General features: G+C 45.1%; 1 protein-coding gene across 1 annotated transcript; it reads right to left on the minus strand.

Annotated features, from left to right (window-relative positions):
- Positions 1 to 7,305: 7,305 nt before the first annotated feature.
- Positions 7,306 to 13,856, minus strand: ip6k2b (inositol hexakisphosphate kinase 2b). The gene is made up of 5 exons (XM_083668009.1): positions 13,246 to 13,856; positions 10,043 to 10,280; positions 9,691 to 9,860; positions 9,220 to 9,395; positions 7,306 to 9,115 (listed from the first exon to the last, which is right to left on the minus strand). The coding sequence occupies exons 1-5, from the start codon at positions 13,457 to 13,459 to the stop codon at positions 8,495 to 8,497; spliced, it is 1,419 nt and encodes a 472-aa protein (XP_083524135.1). The 5' UTR covers positions 13,460 to 13,856; the 3' UTR covers positions 7,306 to 8,494.
- Positions 13,857 to 18,242: the final 4,386 nt, after the last annotated feature.

Consider the following 18,242-nt stretch of genomic DNA (forward strand, 5'->3'; position numbering starts at 1 on the left):
GTTCTGCCCTTCCCTTTGTATTAAGTTTATGCTATTATTAGTTCTACTTGAATATGTAGAGTTATTCCTAAAAATGCAATGGAATATACAACAAATAGGAATAGGTAAGAATGCAGCAAAGAAATACAACCCCTAAGCTGTGTAATGGATGTGTGATTCATGATATTGTTAGACCGTGACTGTGTAAAGAACAGAACAATCCACAGGGAGATACCTCCAGGTTAGATGCAGCCTCTGAAACTCATACCAATGCCTCAGGACCTGCCTGCTCACAATAAAAAATAGATAACATCACAATGGCGTTATATAAATTGCTTATTAGTTATCTTTTCTGCTCTACTTTCTGTTTGGGTCGTTTCAGGCAAATTGTGGACACACAATTTGCCACAGTTAGGCCTTGAGGCAAAGAATTGTCACGTGCACACACATCTCTCCTCTCCAGACAGACTGCTATTGTTCGATGATCTTCATTGGTTGTAAGTAACATAATGTTCTGTTTCTCACCCAAATAACATACAGGGCTCATGCTATGTGTTCTGTAAAACAACCCTATAGCCAACAACACTGTGTGTGTGTGTGTGTGTGTGCGTGCGTGCATGCATTGTGTGTGTGTGTGTGTGTGTGTGTGTGTCTGTTTGTGTGTGTATGTCTGTTGTAAGTGGGTAGGTTATGTATTTTTGGTTAGGGTTCTTTCTCCCCTTGTGTTATATCAGGGTGTGTTTGTGTGGTGGCACAACCAGTCTGTCAGGTAGCATCATACACTGTCCACTAACCACCAGTCACTCAATGAATGACAATAGTTGCCGGTGGCAGCCATTGATTTACCCAATTAGATACAGAGGGTGTTATGCGTTCAGTGGATTAATTAGCACTGTGCTGCCTGTGTTTTGTGATTGGAGACGAGATTCCGTTCACCAAATCCCTCAGTGTACTGTAGCTGGTGACGGTGTGGCCTGGGCCCTGGGGGGATGGGGAGTTAATGAGACACAAAGTCCTGGTTCAACAAATCCTCTCTCAACACGGGTTGACACGTGCAGATACATGGGTTAACAACATACATGCCCTTGCCCTCCTATGGCACAGCAATGGGTGTGTTGTAACTGTATGGACAAAGTCAATGCATGCTTCTGCTCAAAGTTTATGTTTATGTCTGTGGTTTTGGTGTATGTGTGTGTTTGCGTGTGTGTGTGTGTGTGTGTCTGTGTGTGTGTGTGTGTGTTTGTGTGTGTGTAAGAGACAAAAAAAGACAGAGAGAGAGAGAGAGAGAGAGAGAGAGAGAGAAATAACCTGAGTTTTACAGTATAAAGACATTGACATTCACATGTGTTCGTGATGGGTTCTAGTGTGTTCTTTTCATAGAGGATTTCTGAGATATTTTTGGGTTACCTCAGTGGCCTAAAGGAGACACCGTGTTCCAGTCCTACAGTAGAGAGCTCATTATGCCCATTCCTATCAGATTGCCCTTCGACCTTTGACACCTCGCACTCTGAGTGCTGCAGAGCAGTGAAATTCACAGTCAGCACTTATCTCTGAACTTTGGCCACAGCCAATGCCACTGCCGAAAAGGTCAAGTGAATTCTCTCTCTCTGTCCTCTTGTTCATGAACAAAATGATGGCATGAAAAATGACATTAGAAGATAAAAGATGTTCACAAACACAGTCACTCATTTGAGAACACCACAAGACTTTGCCCCTACTCTTATGAAACACACAATGACAAAGGGATCAGTCATACAAATCAAATCATATTTCATCCCTGGATAATGGCTAGTCTGAAGTATTGTCTGTCAATGATTAGAGTGTCCTCCTACCAACCTTGACACTGTTTTGACGTCTCATATTACAACGCAGCCTCTTTGATGGTTATACAGTTATTGCATTATGGTTGGGTTTTGCTCATTGGGTGTGATGAACAATACTCAAATGTGTACACAAAACACACCAAAAAGACTACATATCATATATGCAACAAATATATATAACATATACACTACAGATTATACTACAAATATAGTTCATACAAATGCCATGAACCCAATTAGTAATGGCATGTGTATTGATAAGTAGCGCTGTTCCTTTTCTCAATACTTTACATACTGTAAGTTAGGGGTGAAGTCATGAGACAAGCTAATATCAAAATGAGCCAGTGGCAGTAGGGAGAGAGGACAGTGCAACCAGGTGTAATAGAACCTACATTCTCAGAGAGATCGATATACAGCCATATCTGATTTGACCTCCTGGTCCCACTGTACTCATTAGCAAGAGTTGTACATATGTAGTGATCTGATCAGCTGTTAGCTGATAGGAGTCCTTAGTTGATAAACGGGTTGGTTGCATAACCAGAGGTGAGGTGATACTCTGTAGGTATGTTTTCAGTCATGGCATGTCTTATGGTTTTTCCAACACCTCACCTACAGCTCTATCACCGCTAATACATATATACTGCTATACTGCTAGACTGCATTGCCTATACAGCTCATATGCTGCTTACACTGTTCATACTGCATCCTATTTATTCTGCTTATAATGCTACTACTAATTCAGATACTGCTTACACTGCACTACTTATACTATACTGCACTACTATACTGCTCATATACTGCACTACCTGTATATACTGTTCACACTGCACTTCTGGTTAGACCCTAACTGCATTTCGTTGTCTCTGTACTTGTACTCTGCACAATGACAATAAAGTTGAATCTATCTTGAATCTATCTAATGTACCTATAACTCCCACTTATGTCAGCGACATTGATGCTAATGTTCATGGCACGTGGTGACGGTACCCCTTTGTGTCATGTGTGAGTGGCCTTTGTCCCCACAATGTGTCGCATCACATCTTGACAAGAGTCTAAGGTCGCTCTGCTGAGGGCCCTTTTCTTTCAGCTTGTTCCAAAGCACGTTGAGTTTATGAGCAGGGTCACTTGAACGTGGAGGCAGGTGATTCTGTCTGTCACTCATCCACAAATGCTCAAACACAAGCACACAAACAAACACAATGATTGCTGACAGTTAGGGTTTGAATTCTGAGGATGACAGAAGATAAAGACTACCATCACAATAAACTACGCAGAGATAAACAGGTGTTAAACTCTCTCTCTCTCTCCGACTCACACACACACAACCACACACACACACACACACACACACACACACACACACACACACGCACGCACACACACATGCACTTATGCACACACACCATTTTCCATTATGTATTTCAATAGCTCAGTAGCGCCTTAAACCAATATTGAATGCCCGACTTCTCTGTTGCAATATAAAGGTTAGCTGTGGTTAATCATCTACATGGAGCAGCAGGATCTAATGTCATGTTCTACATCAAACTGTAATCATCCGACATTGCTCCCACTAGCAGCTTATGCCAAATCCTCCATATCACTCGATGCCAGAGAAATTTAATAAGCAGGCATTGTTATCAGTTCATTACGAAAGCACTTATCCTCATCATAAGAGCCTCATAAAGCACTTAAACTTGATGAACTGCAGGTGAGCTGTTGGCTGGTCGACAGCTCTAACTAAACCAGGCTGACCAAGCAGATCAGGAGGCTTATATGGGCCAGTACCAAGGACAAAGGCATGGCCACTCCATTTTTCAAGAGTGTTCCATTTAAGGAGAAATAGAAAAGAAATGGAAATTGAGATAAAAGGGTGCTGCTCTTTCTGAGAGAAATAGCGAGTATGTCAGATTTGTAGAGTTTAGGTGACTGTTGTGTTCTCTTCAAGGGTTAGGGTTTTCCCTATGCTATAATTTTTGGGTATCTGGAACAAGCTGAGCTATCACCAGCACTGCATTTGGGCAGCAACAAAGCTAAAAATACTGGTGCTGTTGCCATGGAGATTTAGCACCGCTACAAGACCAATTCAATCACTATGGCAACCTGAAAACCTTCAAAATACGGGAAGATGACACACAACTTCTCAGCTTCCACAGAGCTCAAATCTATGTCACAATATCCATTCTTCAAAACCACAGCACTTCTAGTGAGCAGTGATTTCACAGATATTTTTAGATTTGAAAGAGGCAGATTATCATCCTGCAGTGCTGATAAAAACATTTAGATTCATGTTTTTCAGACTTAATCCCCCTCACAACACACACACACACACACACACACACACACACACACATACACACACACACACACACACACACACACACACACACACACACACACACACACTTGACTGCTAAGCGCATAAAAGCATGCACAAAATCAGTCAGAGTTATACCAACAAAAACCTTGAAAGACTTATGGAAAAAGTGCCATAGAATAAAAGAAGACCATGCTCAGAGGCTGGGAACACAGCCAAAAACTGTTTCATACGAAAAGTGCATGATGTACAAAAAGGCACAGTGTTGCAGCCATTTGAACCATGAGCCTGGACAATTGATAAGAGATTAACTGAGGACAGGTTTGAAAACCTAAGATGTTCTATGTGCCTCGATAACTATGAAAGAATGTTATACAACATCTGTAGAAAAGGGTAGAGGGACAGGGACAGAGGGAGTAAATGCTCTAGTGGAAAGTTGAACTGATAGCAGATAGAATAGCAGTTCCCTAAGGCCCAGTATTTCACAACTTTTAATATGGATCAGGATGATCCAGACTCTTTTTTTGCTACAGTATACTGGATCAGATTGAGCTGGCTCATTCCCCCTATATTACTCAAAATCTGCCAAATAAATCTGATCCTGGATAGCAAAAAATAATCAGGATCATTCGGATCTAGATTAAATGTTTTTTAAATACTGGGTCCAGTTGATAGTTATGTTAGTGTTAGTAATACCTCAGAGGTAATTTATGTTTGGTAGGTGACTTAAAGGGAATGTGTGACATTTTGGCAATTCATTTTTTATATTTACCCAGAGTCAGATGAGCTCATTGATACCATTTTTATGTCTCTGCATGGAGTTTGAATGTAGTTTCAGAGCTCTAAGAACAACTAGCTAGCTCCTCTTAAAGGTCCAGTATGTAACATCCAAGCTTTCTAAAAGCTTCTTAATGGTTGTAATGATTATTTAATCAGTAGCGATCAAGGAATGAGATCCCTTGAAAGAAATATTTATTTTATGAATGCTGTTTTGGTCCAGAAAAGCGTTTTCTAAAATGAATTGTGCGAGCATGCAGAAACACAACAACTAATGTCTAACACTGTAGGTCCATTTCGGGTGGTTGTGGTTGTGACTCTAGTTGTTTTAGAAGCAGTTCTTTTTGGAACAATTTTCGCATTTCATTAACCAGCCGTGACGGTGGGCGCAAGGATAGGCTGTCTGCGGCCTCTCAAGTTAACAGAGCATGCTAACCTCCCAGCTTTGGAATAGTTACTTGGTCTATTTCCTTGCTTTTGAGAGGAGCTAGCTAGTTGTTCCTAGAGACTTCCATTCATTCCACTAACGTAAGCATTTAGCTCCGGAACTACCTTCAAACTGTATGCAAAAACATAAAAATGGAATCAATGAGTTCATCTGACTCTGGGTAAGTAGAACAAACATTGCCAAAATGTCACACTATCCCGTTAACAGTTCAATATTGAGTACACACACACACACACACACACACACACACACACTGTATTATATGTAAGTCGTATGCTGCAGGTTGTGAGTGAGTCACTCTGTTCAAACCGCCTGGGATTGGATCGTGACAACGCGGTGGTAGGAATGAGGTTAGGGGGAGGGGTGTGTGCTGTGACTCTACCCCAGGCGCTATGTGTTGTTGCTGGGCATCATCGAATCATCCCATCCCCCCGCCATCCAGCCAGTAAACATCACGCCAGCCGGCATGTGTAATGCCTCGCATTCCACACGTCATCAGCGCATCAAGACCTCAGCGCCCACTCTCATCCCCTGTGTGTTAGATCTGGTACATATACTTTCTATAGCATGGACCTCCACCCATATTGCTGAGGCTGAGTCAGTTCTCTGTCTGTCAGCTGTCTCCATCACTCAACTTAATTACATCCTCTCTATCTCACTGTAAAGTCATGTACCTGAGCCCATCAACAGCATCTCAGCCTGTAACAATCCAGTACAAAAGCATATCTGGTGTCTCTGTAAGCCAACACTCAAATACTACATGCTGTCAATGCTCAGCTTACAGCTCTACTGATTAAGGTCTATATAGGCCTCTCAGTATATCCAGTTACTGTTCTCCCCTCCTCAACGATCAAACACAGTAGATTAGGCTTCTGCTATTCACCTATTGCTAATTATACCCATCATCACCTATAATACTGCAGGTATCTGTGGCCAGTTTCCACCCACCTAAAGCTTTGTATAAAGTCGCTCTTTCATAGATTACTTTTTTCTTTTTTTTTTTTCCATGAGAAGCAGCAGGTGGATCAAGCCTCTACCAACTCATAGTGTGAAGCAACATTCCACACATACTTTCCACATGATCAATCCTTCGGTGGAATTATCCTCCACCTCCAGTTTTCCGGCCCTAGAGAGCCGATTTGGGCTGAGTCAAAGCTCCCGCCGTGTGGAAACAGCTCTCACTCCGGGGGTCAGGGTGCACAGGTAAACCAAGAGGTCGGTTGAGGCGATTGCCATGGGAATTACAGTGTCCAGCTTCAGCCAACATCACACCACCTCATGGTTCTGCTAGCATGCGTTGTCGCAGAGATGCAGAGTGCAGCATTTTTTTCCAATATAGTATTTTTCCAGATTTTGAACGGAATATAATCCCAGCAAAGGGGGGGGGGGGGGGGGGCTAATGCTGGGAACATGCTGGGACATGCGCGGCAGTCACAGACGTCACCAGTCGGCAGCCAAGAAACTAACAAAAAAAAACGTAAACTGCTTAATAGGATGAACTTTCGAGGAGCGTTCCGAATGCAATGAGGTGTCCAGTGTTTGGCTTCCCCTATTTACCCTCTCTTTAACGCATTTATGTTGCACATAAACATCAAGCCTAGGTATTCAGCAAGCCTCCATTTTTCTCAGTTACTCAGTTATAGTTATTGTGATGCTGCTTTTTAACACACAGGGTCAGCTTGTTAAGAGATTTATTGAATTGTGAGATTTGGTGGGAGGCTTAAATTATCTCATTCTCTTTTAATTATTTATTTTTGGGTGAGGCTTAAAATGTCATTTCTATCGACCAAAGAGTGGGCCACTGACAAAAAACTTAAATGATGGACATGCAATTACCACTTGATTTCTATGATGTATCTTTGCAATTTTTCCTCTGCAAAATCCCCCTTGTTATTTCACCCTCTGCCCCTACCCACCATTCACATGCCTCAATCAGGCAATACACTCAAAGACCAGACGCAAAATGCTTTTACCACAAACAAATGTCTTTATTTTTCCAACATACTGTTGACACACAGGAACACAAGAGAGAGGTATCTGCACTTGCAAAAAAAACAATATTCACTAATGTCAATATCAGAACAGAACATTCATTAACAGTAATATGGAATGTAGTCATTGTCCATTTGTTTCTCATTTTTTGTTTTTATTCATTTTTTTTTTTAGAAATATGTCAAATAAATAGTCTCTATATAGTCTTTGTATCTATTGTTCTTATCAATATATTCTCTTCTTTAGTCACCATTTCAGGAATGAAGAGGAGCAAAATCAGACAAAAACAAAGAAAGTGACAAAGCAATGATGTCATCCCCTTATAAAACTCCCCACTATAAATGTCTTTCATTCAGGGACAAAACAGTACAGGGGAGAAACATGGTTGATAAAAAGGTTAAATCCCTTCTTCTTTTACACCTAAATCTTATTCTCCTGCCAAGAAATAACAAATGTTGATGTTGTAAATCTGGACACCCAAAGGCAGCACAAAAGTCTATATTTCTTTGTTGCTGGGGTCGGCAGAGACATCAGGAAGAATACAAAATGTCCGTCGTAGGGGAGCGATGAGTCGTCGCTTGCTACAGGGCTGCCAGCGGCCAGAACTATTCCCCACTCATGTGTGCTGTGCTTTTGGGGAAGTGGCAGAACTAACTCCTTCCAAAAAACTCACTTTTCATCTTACAGGTTTAAGCACCGAGTCAGACTCCAACAACTACACTTGAGCTTGCCTTCTCTCTCTCGTTCTCTCTCAGAGAGCACTTACAGTAAGAAAACCACAGTCTGTAACAGAGGAGGAGAGGAGAGACAGGGAGAAGAGAGGACGCTACAGGAGTCCCTGAGGCCGTTCATAGACCAGAGTCTCATACACCACCTCTCCAAGCATGTCGAAAAAAAAGAAAGAGAGGAAGGAGCAGTCGTAGAGACAAGAGAAGTGTGCAAGCGAGTGCACAGGGAGTCCTATCCTGTGTTAGTCAGGTGGGGGAGGGTGCAGGACCAACCGCAGGGGGCCCCTCCCCCGACCCAGAAGCGTCCCAGTTTCCCCCCCTGGTGGAGGGTCGGACCCCCGTGTGGGCATTAGGGACAATGCATCGACGGAGGAGTCGGGCTAACAGCATAGTAGCTTTTTTATTCCCAGGTTCTGTGTTTCCGAGGCCAGGCTCAGTCTTCAGCGCTGTGCTCCTCCAGCTGGGAGATGATGGTGATGAGATTCTGGAGGCCGAAGATGTAGCCACTGTCCTGACCCTCATGCACCACGCTGTCCTCCCCGTAATGACGGCAGGTGGTGTGGGCAAAGTCAATCATACGCACGTCCACCATGGGGCTGCTGGTCTCTCCTCCTCCTCCACGGGACGAGCGGGTAGCCTTACCGTTCCCGCCAACTACGCCACCACTGCTGCCCGCCGCAGAGGCACGGGGGAACCCAAACGCCGCCCCCTCCTCTTCATCCTCCTCCTCCTCCTCTTCCTCCTCGTCCTCATCGGAGGGCTCGTCCTCATCGCCGTCCTCTCCCCCGCGGTGTCGGGGTCTGAAAGCGGCGCGGGGGGGCTCACCGTCGTAGATGATGAGGAGGGAGCTGGAGTAGAAGCGGTACGACTCGCAGGACTCCAGCACGGCCTGCATCTCCTGGAGCTTGCGGAGGACCGGGGAGAGCAGCTCGCGCCGCAGACGGTGCCCGTCGTGGAAGAACTGGAATAGGGCCTCCTTGAAGCCTGGCAGGGTCAGCTTACGACCGTGGTACTTGTTCATGAACATCAGCTGGCCTGAGTCGGACTGGTAGACCTAGGGGGTACAACAAAAACACCATCAGCGACAAGCATGGTCATAATAAGAAAACTAATTGACCGTTTGTGTGTGTGTGTGTGGCGTATCATTCCAGGCTGTACCTGCATGCCACATAGGCGGACCCCGATGGAGGCCGATGTGCTCTGTTGGCATTTGCGGATCTGATTGGCCTTCTTCTCCTCTGAGGCGTCGTCTCCGTGCTGGCGCGTGCCCATCTTGAGGTCCAGGACACAAGGCACTGCATGACGCCACGTCAGGTTCTCCAACAAGATGAATTCTGGAACAGGGTCAAGGGCCAACCAACAAAATAGAACTGGAAACTGTTTCTTTTATCTATCTATCTATCTATCTATCTATCTATCTATTGTCTCAAAATCAATCCATAAAGTTCAACAGAGGGAGAGAGCTCTTCTAATGACTTCAAGTCACACCTGTCATTTTTGGATCAGTCTAGCTCCACAAAACTCGAATAATCCTAACTGAAGCCATAATGTACGGTACCATAGTAAAACGAATGCAGAGTAGACCTTGTGGTCTTATGAACGTTCAGTAACAGGCCAGTGAAAGGATACTATATTGGTTGCGGTGCTTGGAGTTCTCCTTCATCCTCTGGAGGTGCTGCTGGTGGCACTTGAGGCTCCAGGGGTTGTGTTTGATCTGAGGGACCACGTTGCCCTTCTCCAGGTTGTAGCGGAGCACCTCCGCCTGCTGCTGCTGCTGCTGAGACTCCTCGCGGTTATAACTACACACAGGAGAAGACAGGCACAGAGACGTTCAACATCTGACACTCGCCATACATACAATGGAATATAGTCCATAGATTGTTGGTATGTGTGCGCTTGTGTGTATGTGTGTGACATGCAAGAATGACATTGACATTGTGTGTGTGTGTGTGTGTGTGTGTGTACGCGTGCGTATGCTCACCTCTTGATCTTGTCCTCCTTCTGTCTGATCTGTCGGGCCCGGTCTTTGGTGAAGTTATCGTTCTCCAGGAGCAGGGAGGACGACTGCTTCTTGTTGCCCCACTTGATCATCTTGCTCTTGGGCTCACAATCGGCCAAGGGGTCCTTGTTCTCGGAGTCAGCTGCTTCACTATGGAGGGGGTAGGCAATGAGGCACAGGTTCTCCTCCTCATCCTCTTCAAAGCTGACTGATACCACACCTGAGAGTGAGAAAGATGGAGGGAGGGGGGAGAGAGAGAGAGATGGATCGGTTAGTACAAGGCATTGGAGACCCTCTTTTATTATGCAATGGCTGCTGATTTAGCCAAGACCTCCCAAAACTGGGATTTCTTAGGCAACTCTTACCAACTGTGTCCAGTCTCCAGCCATTAAAATACACTCTGTAAAGAGATAGATACACAGACACACACACACACACACACACAAACAAACAAACACAGGCATCCTATGGAGGGAGTACAGGTTTCAAAGAGAGAGGGAAGGGATGAGCAGAGAGAGAGAGAAATAGCATGAGGTAGCAACAGCAGATGCATGAGCACTAAGAGTGTGTGTCACTGATAAAAAAGCCCTGACGAAGTGGAGAACAGAGAGATACACAAACACCACAGGAGTCCAGAATGTGTGAAACTCAAATCTCATCTTTATTGACTAACCGCTGCCCCAACCCCATCCCCATCCCCATGATCCAACCACAACTGATGAGGAGTACATTACAACGTTTCAATCTGGCACAACAAAGATAAGATAACCCTTTTCAAAAAACCATAAAATTCATAAACCATCAGTCAACAACACTCCAATGAGCTCAAACACAATATTGACAATAACACACCAGCAATAAAGACATTTATCAGACATTTATTTATTTAGACATATATCAGAGGTATATTGGTTCCATCTTCAGATCAAACAAAAATAAAGCCAAGTCATACAATTGCACAGACTCATTTATGGGTGCATTTAAGGTCTGGCTTGCCTTTTTACAAAGTAAAGTTTTGGGCAACAATCCCAATAATCTGACAAACGAAAAAGGGGAAGAGAGAAATGAGAGTTGGGATGAGTGGAGAGTCGGGGGAGAGGTGACAGTTTCTCCCTGGAACAGTCTCTCAGAGAACTAGAACACTGTTTCTTAGTCTGTGGGATAATTTATGATGCGTTCCCCAAACATGCACACACAGCACACACACAGCACACACACAGCACGCACACAGCACCCCCCCCCCCCCCCTAATGACGCCCATAGAAGGGCCTGTGTACTGCAGTTATCTCTGCTGGGAAAGGGGAGGTGTCAGACAGGGGGAGTAAACAACACAGCTGCAGAAGCTGACAGAAAAACCAGATAGGAAGAGAGATGGACAGAGAGATAAGGAGAGAGAGAGAGAGAGAGAGAGAGAGAGAGAGGGGGGGGGGGGGGGTGGGGGTGTGTAGAGATAGGGGATTGGGATGGCCCATTGGGAATAATAAGCATGACAATGAAACACAAAAGCAGCTCCATGCCTTTCTGTGATATATTTACACAACAAAACCACCCTGAAAGGTTACCTTTGGCATAAATAAAGGCATGCTCTTCATTTTGAAAAGGAGGAGCCTGGCTAGTAAAATGGCCGACAATGAGACCCAGCGCTCATCTCTCCTCTACAACTTCTGCCCCGAGTGATGTCATGGGTAGTGATGTCGTTATCCTGCAGAATTCTCAGGTTGTTAACCCTCTCCTGACCGTGGATGCGGTCATCAGGACATGTGACACATTATGAGTGTGTGAGAACATGAATCAGTGCTTAGTGAGAATGTTAAATTGTGTGTGTGTGTGTGTGTGTCTTTGTTTGTGAATTGCTGTATTGATGTGTGAGTAAGAGTGTTGAAATATTCAGTGAGGTTTTAGAAATCACCGGTCTAGCTTTCTCTAGTAGATGTTCTCCATCTCCTCTCTTCTCTGAATCACGCTCTGTGCCTCTGATAGTATAGTGATACCATAGTCCCATGATGCATTGCTGTGGAGTCAGATACCACACCGGCATCTTAACTCGCACAACCTCTTTAAGACTGACGTGAGTCTGTGTGTCGCTATACGCGTGTGATGTAAGTGTGTGTGTGGGACTGTCTGTTCCTGCCACTGTCAAAGAGGCATTGAAAGAAACATCATGGCATTTGAGATACAATGCAGAACACAATATTCCATCCAATGGGTGTGTGTGTGTGTGTGTTTGTGTGCGTAGGTATGTTTTTTCCATGACGGGCTGGCATCCAGACACGAAGAGATCTCTCCCACTCAGCATTCCGCTGCTGATGATGATGATCTGTCCCATTAATTATTGACCTCGTCCGGAACTCTACCCCCCGTCCTGTAACCCTACCGTTCTTGTGAGGCACGACATGGTGGTCAAGTTGACTGGGAACTCACCCCCCCCCCCCCCCCCCGTGGCACGGAGTCAGAGACGGGGCTACAACCACAGCCTCTTCTCATATGGGGAGGGTTTACATGATATCCCTCTGTCACAAGAGGCCTGGGACTGGGCCGCCGTCTCACATACTGATGGGCCCAGAAGATATGGTTCCACTGTGACATGCCAACAACAGGGATCACACCTCCCGAGTTCCATTTGAAGTCTACTCTCTTGGACTTACCTACCCACGGACACCTTGGTGTGTGTGTGTACGTGCATGTGAGAGAGAGAGAGAGAGAGAGAGGCAGTGTGCTCTTGTCCTTTGGTAAAAGGGGTCATACCAATCCATCAAGGGATAAAGAGCCTGTCGTCTCCACACCGCTTCCCAAGAGGCATGCTCCGACACTGCGGTCCTCTGATGCAGCAGTGTGCACCATACTGTACATTCCCCCAACCCCCCCACGCTACTAAAGCCCCCTGTCAAACTAATCCCCTTTATACTGCTGCGCCACCATCTCCAAAAGATCCTTAATCCTCAACGCAGCCGACATTACACACAGCACAGCAGTGAAGGATATCAGTCAGTGAGAGAGAGAGAGGGGGGGAGAGAGACAGAGAAAGAAAGAGAGGGGAAGGAGAGAAAAATACTGGGCAATAGCAACATCATCACACATCAAACATACACACGCACATCCTGGACTGATGGTCTAATGTTGTTCAGATGGTTATAACAGGTTTTGAGATAAGGCGGGGGTGGCGGGGGTTGGTGGGGGTCCCTTACCTTTATATTGAGGGGTGAACTTCCTCATCTCGGGAGGCAGGCTCTTGTAGAACTGGTGCTCGCGGGGGATGAGGGGCTTGCAGATGGTCTGCTCCCCGAAGCGCAGCACGCAGGAATGGCCTCCGACCTGGTGCACGAAGGGCTCAAGCATCACCCCTTTTCCGGAGTAGGGTGTTCCGTCCGCCTGCATGAGGGCTTCTAGAGCGGGACTCATCCTCACTCCGCATCGGACTACTGAGCTGGGGGGGCCCACGGCGTCGGAGAGGCAAGCAGCTCGACCTCTCGTCTGGCTGCCTATGCTCTGGCTGTACCGCTCTGTCTCGCTAGGGGGCGCTGCCGGATGCCTGCTCGGGCAGACAGCACAGCAGCAAAAACAAAGGGCAAAGCAGGAAGGAGAAAGAGAAGAGAGGAGAGAAATCCTTTTAGTTCCTTTTGCTTTTCCTCATCCAAGAAATAGGTTAGTACAGTCCCTGGTTGGGTTAGGATCTCGTCCGTGTGTGTGTAGTGTTCATAAAATGGGGTTTAGACAGCTCTGGAGGCTGTAGATTGCGAATGAGAGCGAGCACGGATTCCTGTCTCACTCTGTCTCTCGCCGCCGATACTGAACTGACGTCTCTGCTGAGCTCACAGCGAGAAAAGGATCACAACAACCCCCCTCGCTCCTCCTCCTACCCAACCCTCAGCCTATCACAGGCCGGCAGCTGTTGTTGGGTGGGAACCAAGCACTGAGGACAGGAACAAGCAAACAAAGAGGAAGGAGAGAGAGAGAGACCGAAAAAGAGGGGGAGGGGAGAGGAGAGAAAAGGAGCATAGAAAAGAGAGAGAGAGAGACAAAACCATACGGAATAGTCATAGGTAGAGACACGGTTTGGTTGGATTTATATTAATAGCTGTTGAATTGTTAATTGCTTCTGCAAATTCAACTCAGCGTGACCATGTCGATACAGTAGAGAATTAGAATTGGGGAGAGAGGAATGCAAAGAGAGATATCTAATAATAGAAAATGAAACTGCTGTTTTAAGCCGTTTCTCTTTCCTTTCACCTGCTTGACTTGACTGTCCTTATCAGCCGAGATAGAGCAGGAGCAGGGAGGAAGGGACAGAGAAACAGACGGGAGGGAAAACAGAAGATGGAATTTGAGAGGGAGTGTGAGGCTGCTGTTTTAAGATGAAATAAATAAGGAGCACGAGACGAGAGACAGAAGTCTCAAGTCTCATATCAATATATCCGATCTGACCAAACCCAGTTCTGACAGGCAGGAATAAGCGGAGTCCAACACACAAACAAACACTCTGACAAACAAATAGGGAGCACAGTGATGTTTAAACCGTCTGCCCTTCCTGTCACCACCCAGTGTGCGTTAGCCTGCAGTCAACGGAGAGTGGTAGAAAGTTCGACCACAACAACTGTCCTGCTTCGAGTCAAAACAACAAATCAAACTCAAATTACAGCGTATTCACAACAACATTTGCAATGATAAACAACCATGTCCTGAGCAGCTTTGGCACACAGAAATATTCCTCTACAACTACCCCATTATAACATATCCATAAATATACCTACAGTCATATACACACACACAGGCATATACACACAGGCACACACACACACAGGCACACAGGCACACACACACACACATACACCTGAGGGACTACTAGTGAGTGAAAGGTGAGGTAAATCAGCATGGCTCGCAGGGCTGAGACAGTGCAGGGCTAGGAGAGCAGGATGGGTGGCCCAAGTTGGTGTGTTGACCACTAGGTACTAATCGCATGTTAATCCCCAATGTTCCACTTCACCACTTGGATTAGAGCTGGGAATAATCAATCCTGGAGCGCAAGGGTCCCACTCCTAATTGAGAGAGAGAGAGAGAGAGAGATTAGGTGGTGTATTCTGGCATGGGACTTCCCCTTTTGTCTGGCCATAGCCCGGGAGGGACTCCCTAGTGAGGGGGGAGGGGGAGGGGGAGGGGGGGGGGTAAAGGGCGATGGAGTATTATGTGTGGTTGCGTGCATATATGTATGTACAAAGGCTCCCGGTGCCTGTGATCCCTGGACCAACAGTACAATGCTGGCCTGATCCCTCTAATCCAGAGAGACCAGGGAAATGGGCCAAAGGAACACAGCAAAGTGCACTGGACTGTGGGGGTGTGTGTGTGTGTGCGCGAGATTGAAAGATTGAGCAAGGGTGTGTGAGTGTCTGTGTGTGAGTGTCTGTGTGTGTGTGTGTGTGTGTGTGTGTGTGTGTCTGTGTGTGAGTGTCTGTGTGTGAGTGTCTGTGTGTGAGTGTGTGTGTGTGTGTGTGTGTGTGTGTGTGTGTGTGTGTGTACGTAAGTGGATGTGCGCTTTTCTGGACTAGTCATCGAGGCCTGATGGATGAGTCACGGTTATATCAGTTTGGCCCAGTGTTGGGTACTCTCTCCCCATCACACGCCTGTGGCCAGGGACAATAGGCCAGGGGTACACTGCAGGGCAAGGCCTTGAGCCCAGTTACGCAACAGAGCAGTCAGCGTGCCAGGCTCTGACATCCTCTTCCAGGCATACAGGAGAATGGGGATGGCCATGTAGAAACATACAGTATCAGCAGTTAGGCTTAGGAGAAATACTGTACTGATGTTGACTCAGCATTTTCACTCCTATCCCAAACCCCAGCTGATTTGGGCACAAAGGGCCTTCACCTCTAACAAAGCATTCCAAAGGGGAATAGATGTTGCCCAACTACATCTACTAGAGAGAACATTAGTGTGTGTGTGTGTGTGTGTGTGTGTGTGTATATATATATCAGTACCAGTCAAAAGTTTGGACACACCTTCTCATTCAATGGTTTTTTCTTTATTTTTTTATTATTTTCTACATTGTAGATTAATATTGAAGACATCAAAACTATGAAGGAACACATATGGAATTATGTAGTAAACAAAAAAGTATCAAACAATATATTTTAGATTCTTCAAAGTAGCCACCTTTTGCTATGATGACAGCTTTGCACACTCTTGGCAAGGTATATATGTCCATACACACATGGATATATATGTACATTATATATATATACACACAGTTAGGTCCATATATATTTGGACTCTGACACAATTTTTGTTATTTTAGCTTTTTACCAAAACATATTCAAGTTACAGTTATATATAATTTGAGGGTATTTAGGAATTACAGCTCTTTAATATGTAGCCCCCTCTTTTTCAAGGGACCAAAAGTAATTGGACAATTGACTCAAAAGCAGTTTCATGAACAGGTGTGGGCTATTCCTTTGTTATTTCTTAATCAATTAGCAGGTAAAAGCTCTGAGTTGATTCCAAGTGTGGCATTTGCATTTGGAAGCTGTTGCCGTGAACGCACAACATGTGGTCAAAGGAGCTCCAATGCAAGTGAAACAGGCCATCCTTACGCTGCAATTTGGCTCAGATTCAGCCAAATTCAGCAGTTGATTGGACGGCGCTTCACAATACAGATAGACAATGACCCAAAACATACTGTGAAAGTCACCCAGGAGTTTTTTAAGGCAAAGAAGTGGAATATTCTGCAATGGCTGAGTCAATCTCCTGATCTCAACCTGATCAAGCATGCATTTCACAGTAAATCAGTTAAAGTGGAGATATTTATTTAGTTTAGTTATTTGATGGTATTTGTGTACATATTGGTTTCACCATTTAGAAACAAGGTACCCAAAAGTGATAGGACAATTGACAGGTGTTTCAGGTGTGTTCCATCACATCATTTGTGCAGTCATAAGAGAGCTCTCAATGTCTAGTATTAATTCTAGGCTTTGTGTTTGGAATCTGTTATTGGTGTCTGTCAACATGAGGACCAAAGAGAAGTCAATGAAAGCCAGGGAAGCCATTATGAGGCTGAAATATCAGAAAAAATCCATCAGAACACAGTCAAAACCTTAAACCTACAACCTAAAAATCAATAGTTTGGAACAACATTCAAACGAAAGAAAGCACTGGTGAGCTCAGAAATCACAAATGACCTGGTAGGCCAAGGAAGACTTCTACAATGGATGACCGAAGAATGCTCACCAAGATTAAGAGGAGGTAGTTGTGCATGTGGCAGAGACTAGCATTCTAGTTATCCACAAAAACAGGATGGCTAGGTTACGGTTTGCTAAAAAAGGACCTAAAAGAGCCTTCAGAGTTCTGGAAAAAAGGTCTTGTGGACAGATGAGACAGAGATTAACATTGCTTGGGCATGTATCGCTTCCACTGGACCTGGCTCACTTGTCTTAATTGATGATGTAGCAGCTGACAGCAGCAGCAGGATTCAGTATTCTGAAGTGTACAGAAACATCTTGTCTGCTCTAGTACAAGCAAACGCCTCCAAATTCATTGGATGGTGCTTCATCATACAACAGGACAATGACCCAAAACATACTACCATAGCAACTAGGGATTTTTTCAGGGCCAACAAGTGGAAAGTTGTTGACTGGCCAAGATTTCAGGCAAAAAGACCTCAAAACAAACAACTGAAGATGGCTGCAGAACAGGCCTGGCAGAGCATCACCAGAGAAGATACCCACAGAGTCTGGTGGGGTCAATGCGTCACAGAGTTCAGGCAGTTATTGCATGCAAAGAATTGTTGACCAAAATACTAAACATGAGTGCTTCAATCGGACAAATGGATGAATCTGTCCCAATGTACTTATGATGCCCTGAAACAGAGGGACGATGTATAAAACGTGTTGCCATTTCTAAATGATGAAACCAATATGTACACAAATACCATGACATAAAAGCCGAGAATTCTCTACTTTAACCTCATAGTAATCGTTTGATTATAGAGTATAGAGCTAAAATGAAGAAAAAATGCTTCACTGTGCCATTACTGTATATATGCATGCGCAGCGCAAAGCAGACCTGACCCAGACCACAGTTATTGCTCACTGCACTAAGATGATGATGATGATGATGAGTACGCTCTATTAAACACTGTCTCTCTCTGCCCCCGTAGAGTTGACCACTCTACCCCCTTTACACAGCGGTCTGTCTA

Source organism: Argentina silus (genome assembly GCF_951799395.1).
Source record: "Argentina silus genome assembly, chromosome: 4".
Classification (NCBI taxonomy): domain Eukaryota; kingdom Metazoa; phylum Chordata; class Actinopteri; order Argentiniformes; family Argentinidae; genus Argentina; species Argentina silus.

Coding starts and splice junctions, on each gene's coding strand:
- ip6k2b (XM_083668009.1), bottom strand. CDS start 13,459: ATGAGTCCCGCTCTAGAAGCCCTCATGCAGGCGGACGGAACACCCTAC. Junction 10,281..13,245: donor GTTCACCCCTCAATATAAAG/GTAAGGGACCCC, acceptor TCTCACTCTCAG/GTGTGGTATCAGTCAGCTTT. Junction 9,861..10,042: donor AAGGAGGACAAGATCAAGAG/GTGAGCATACGC, acceptor TCCTGTGTGTAG/TTATAACCGCGAGGAGTCTC.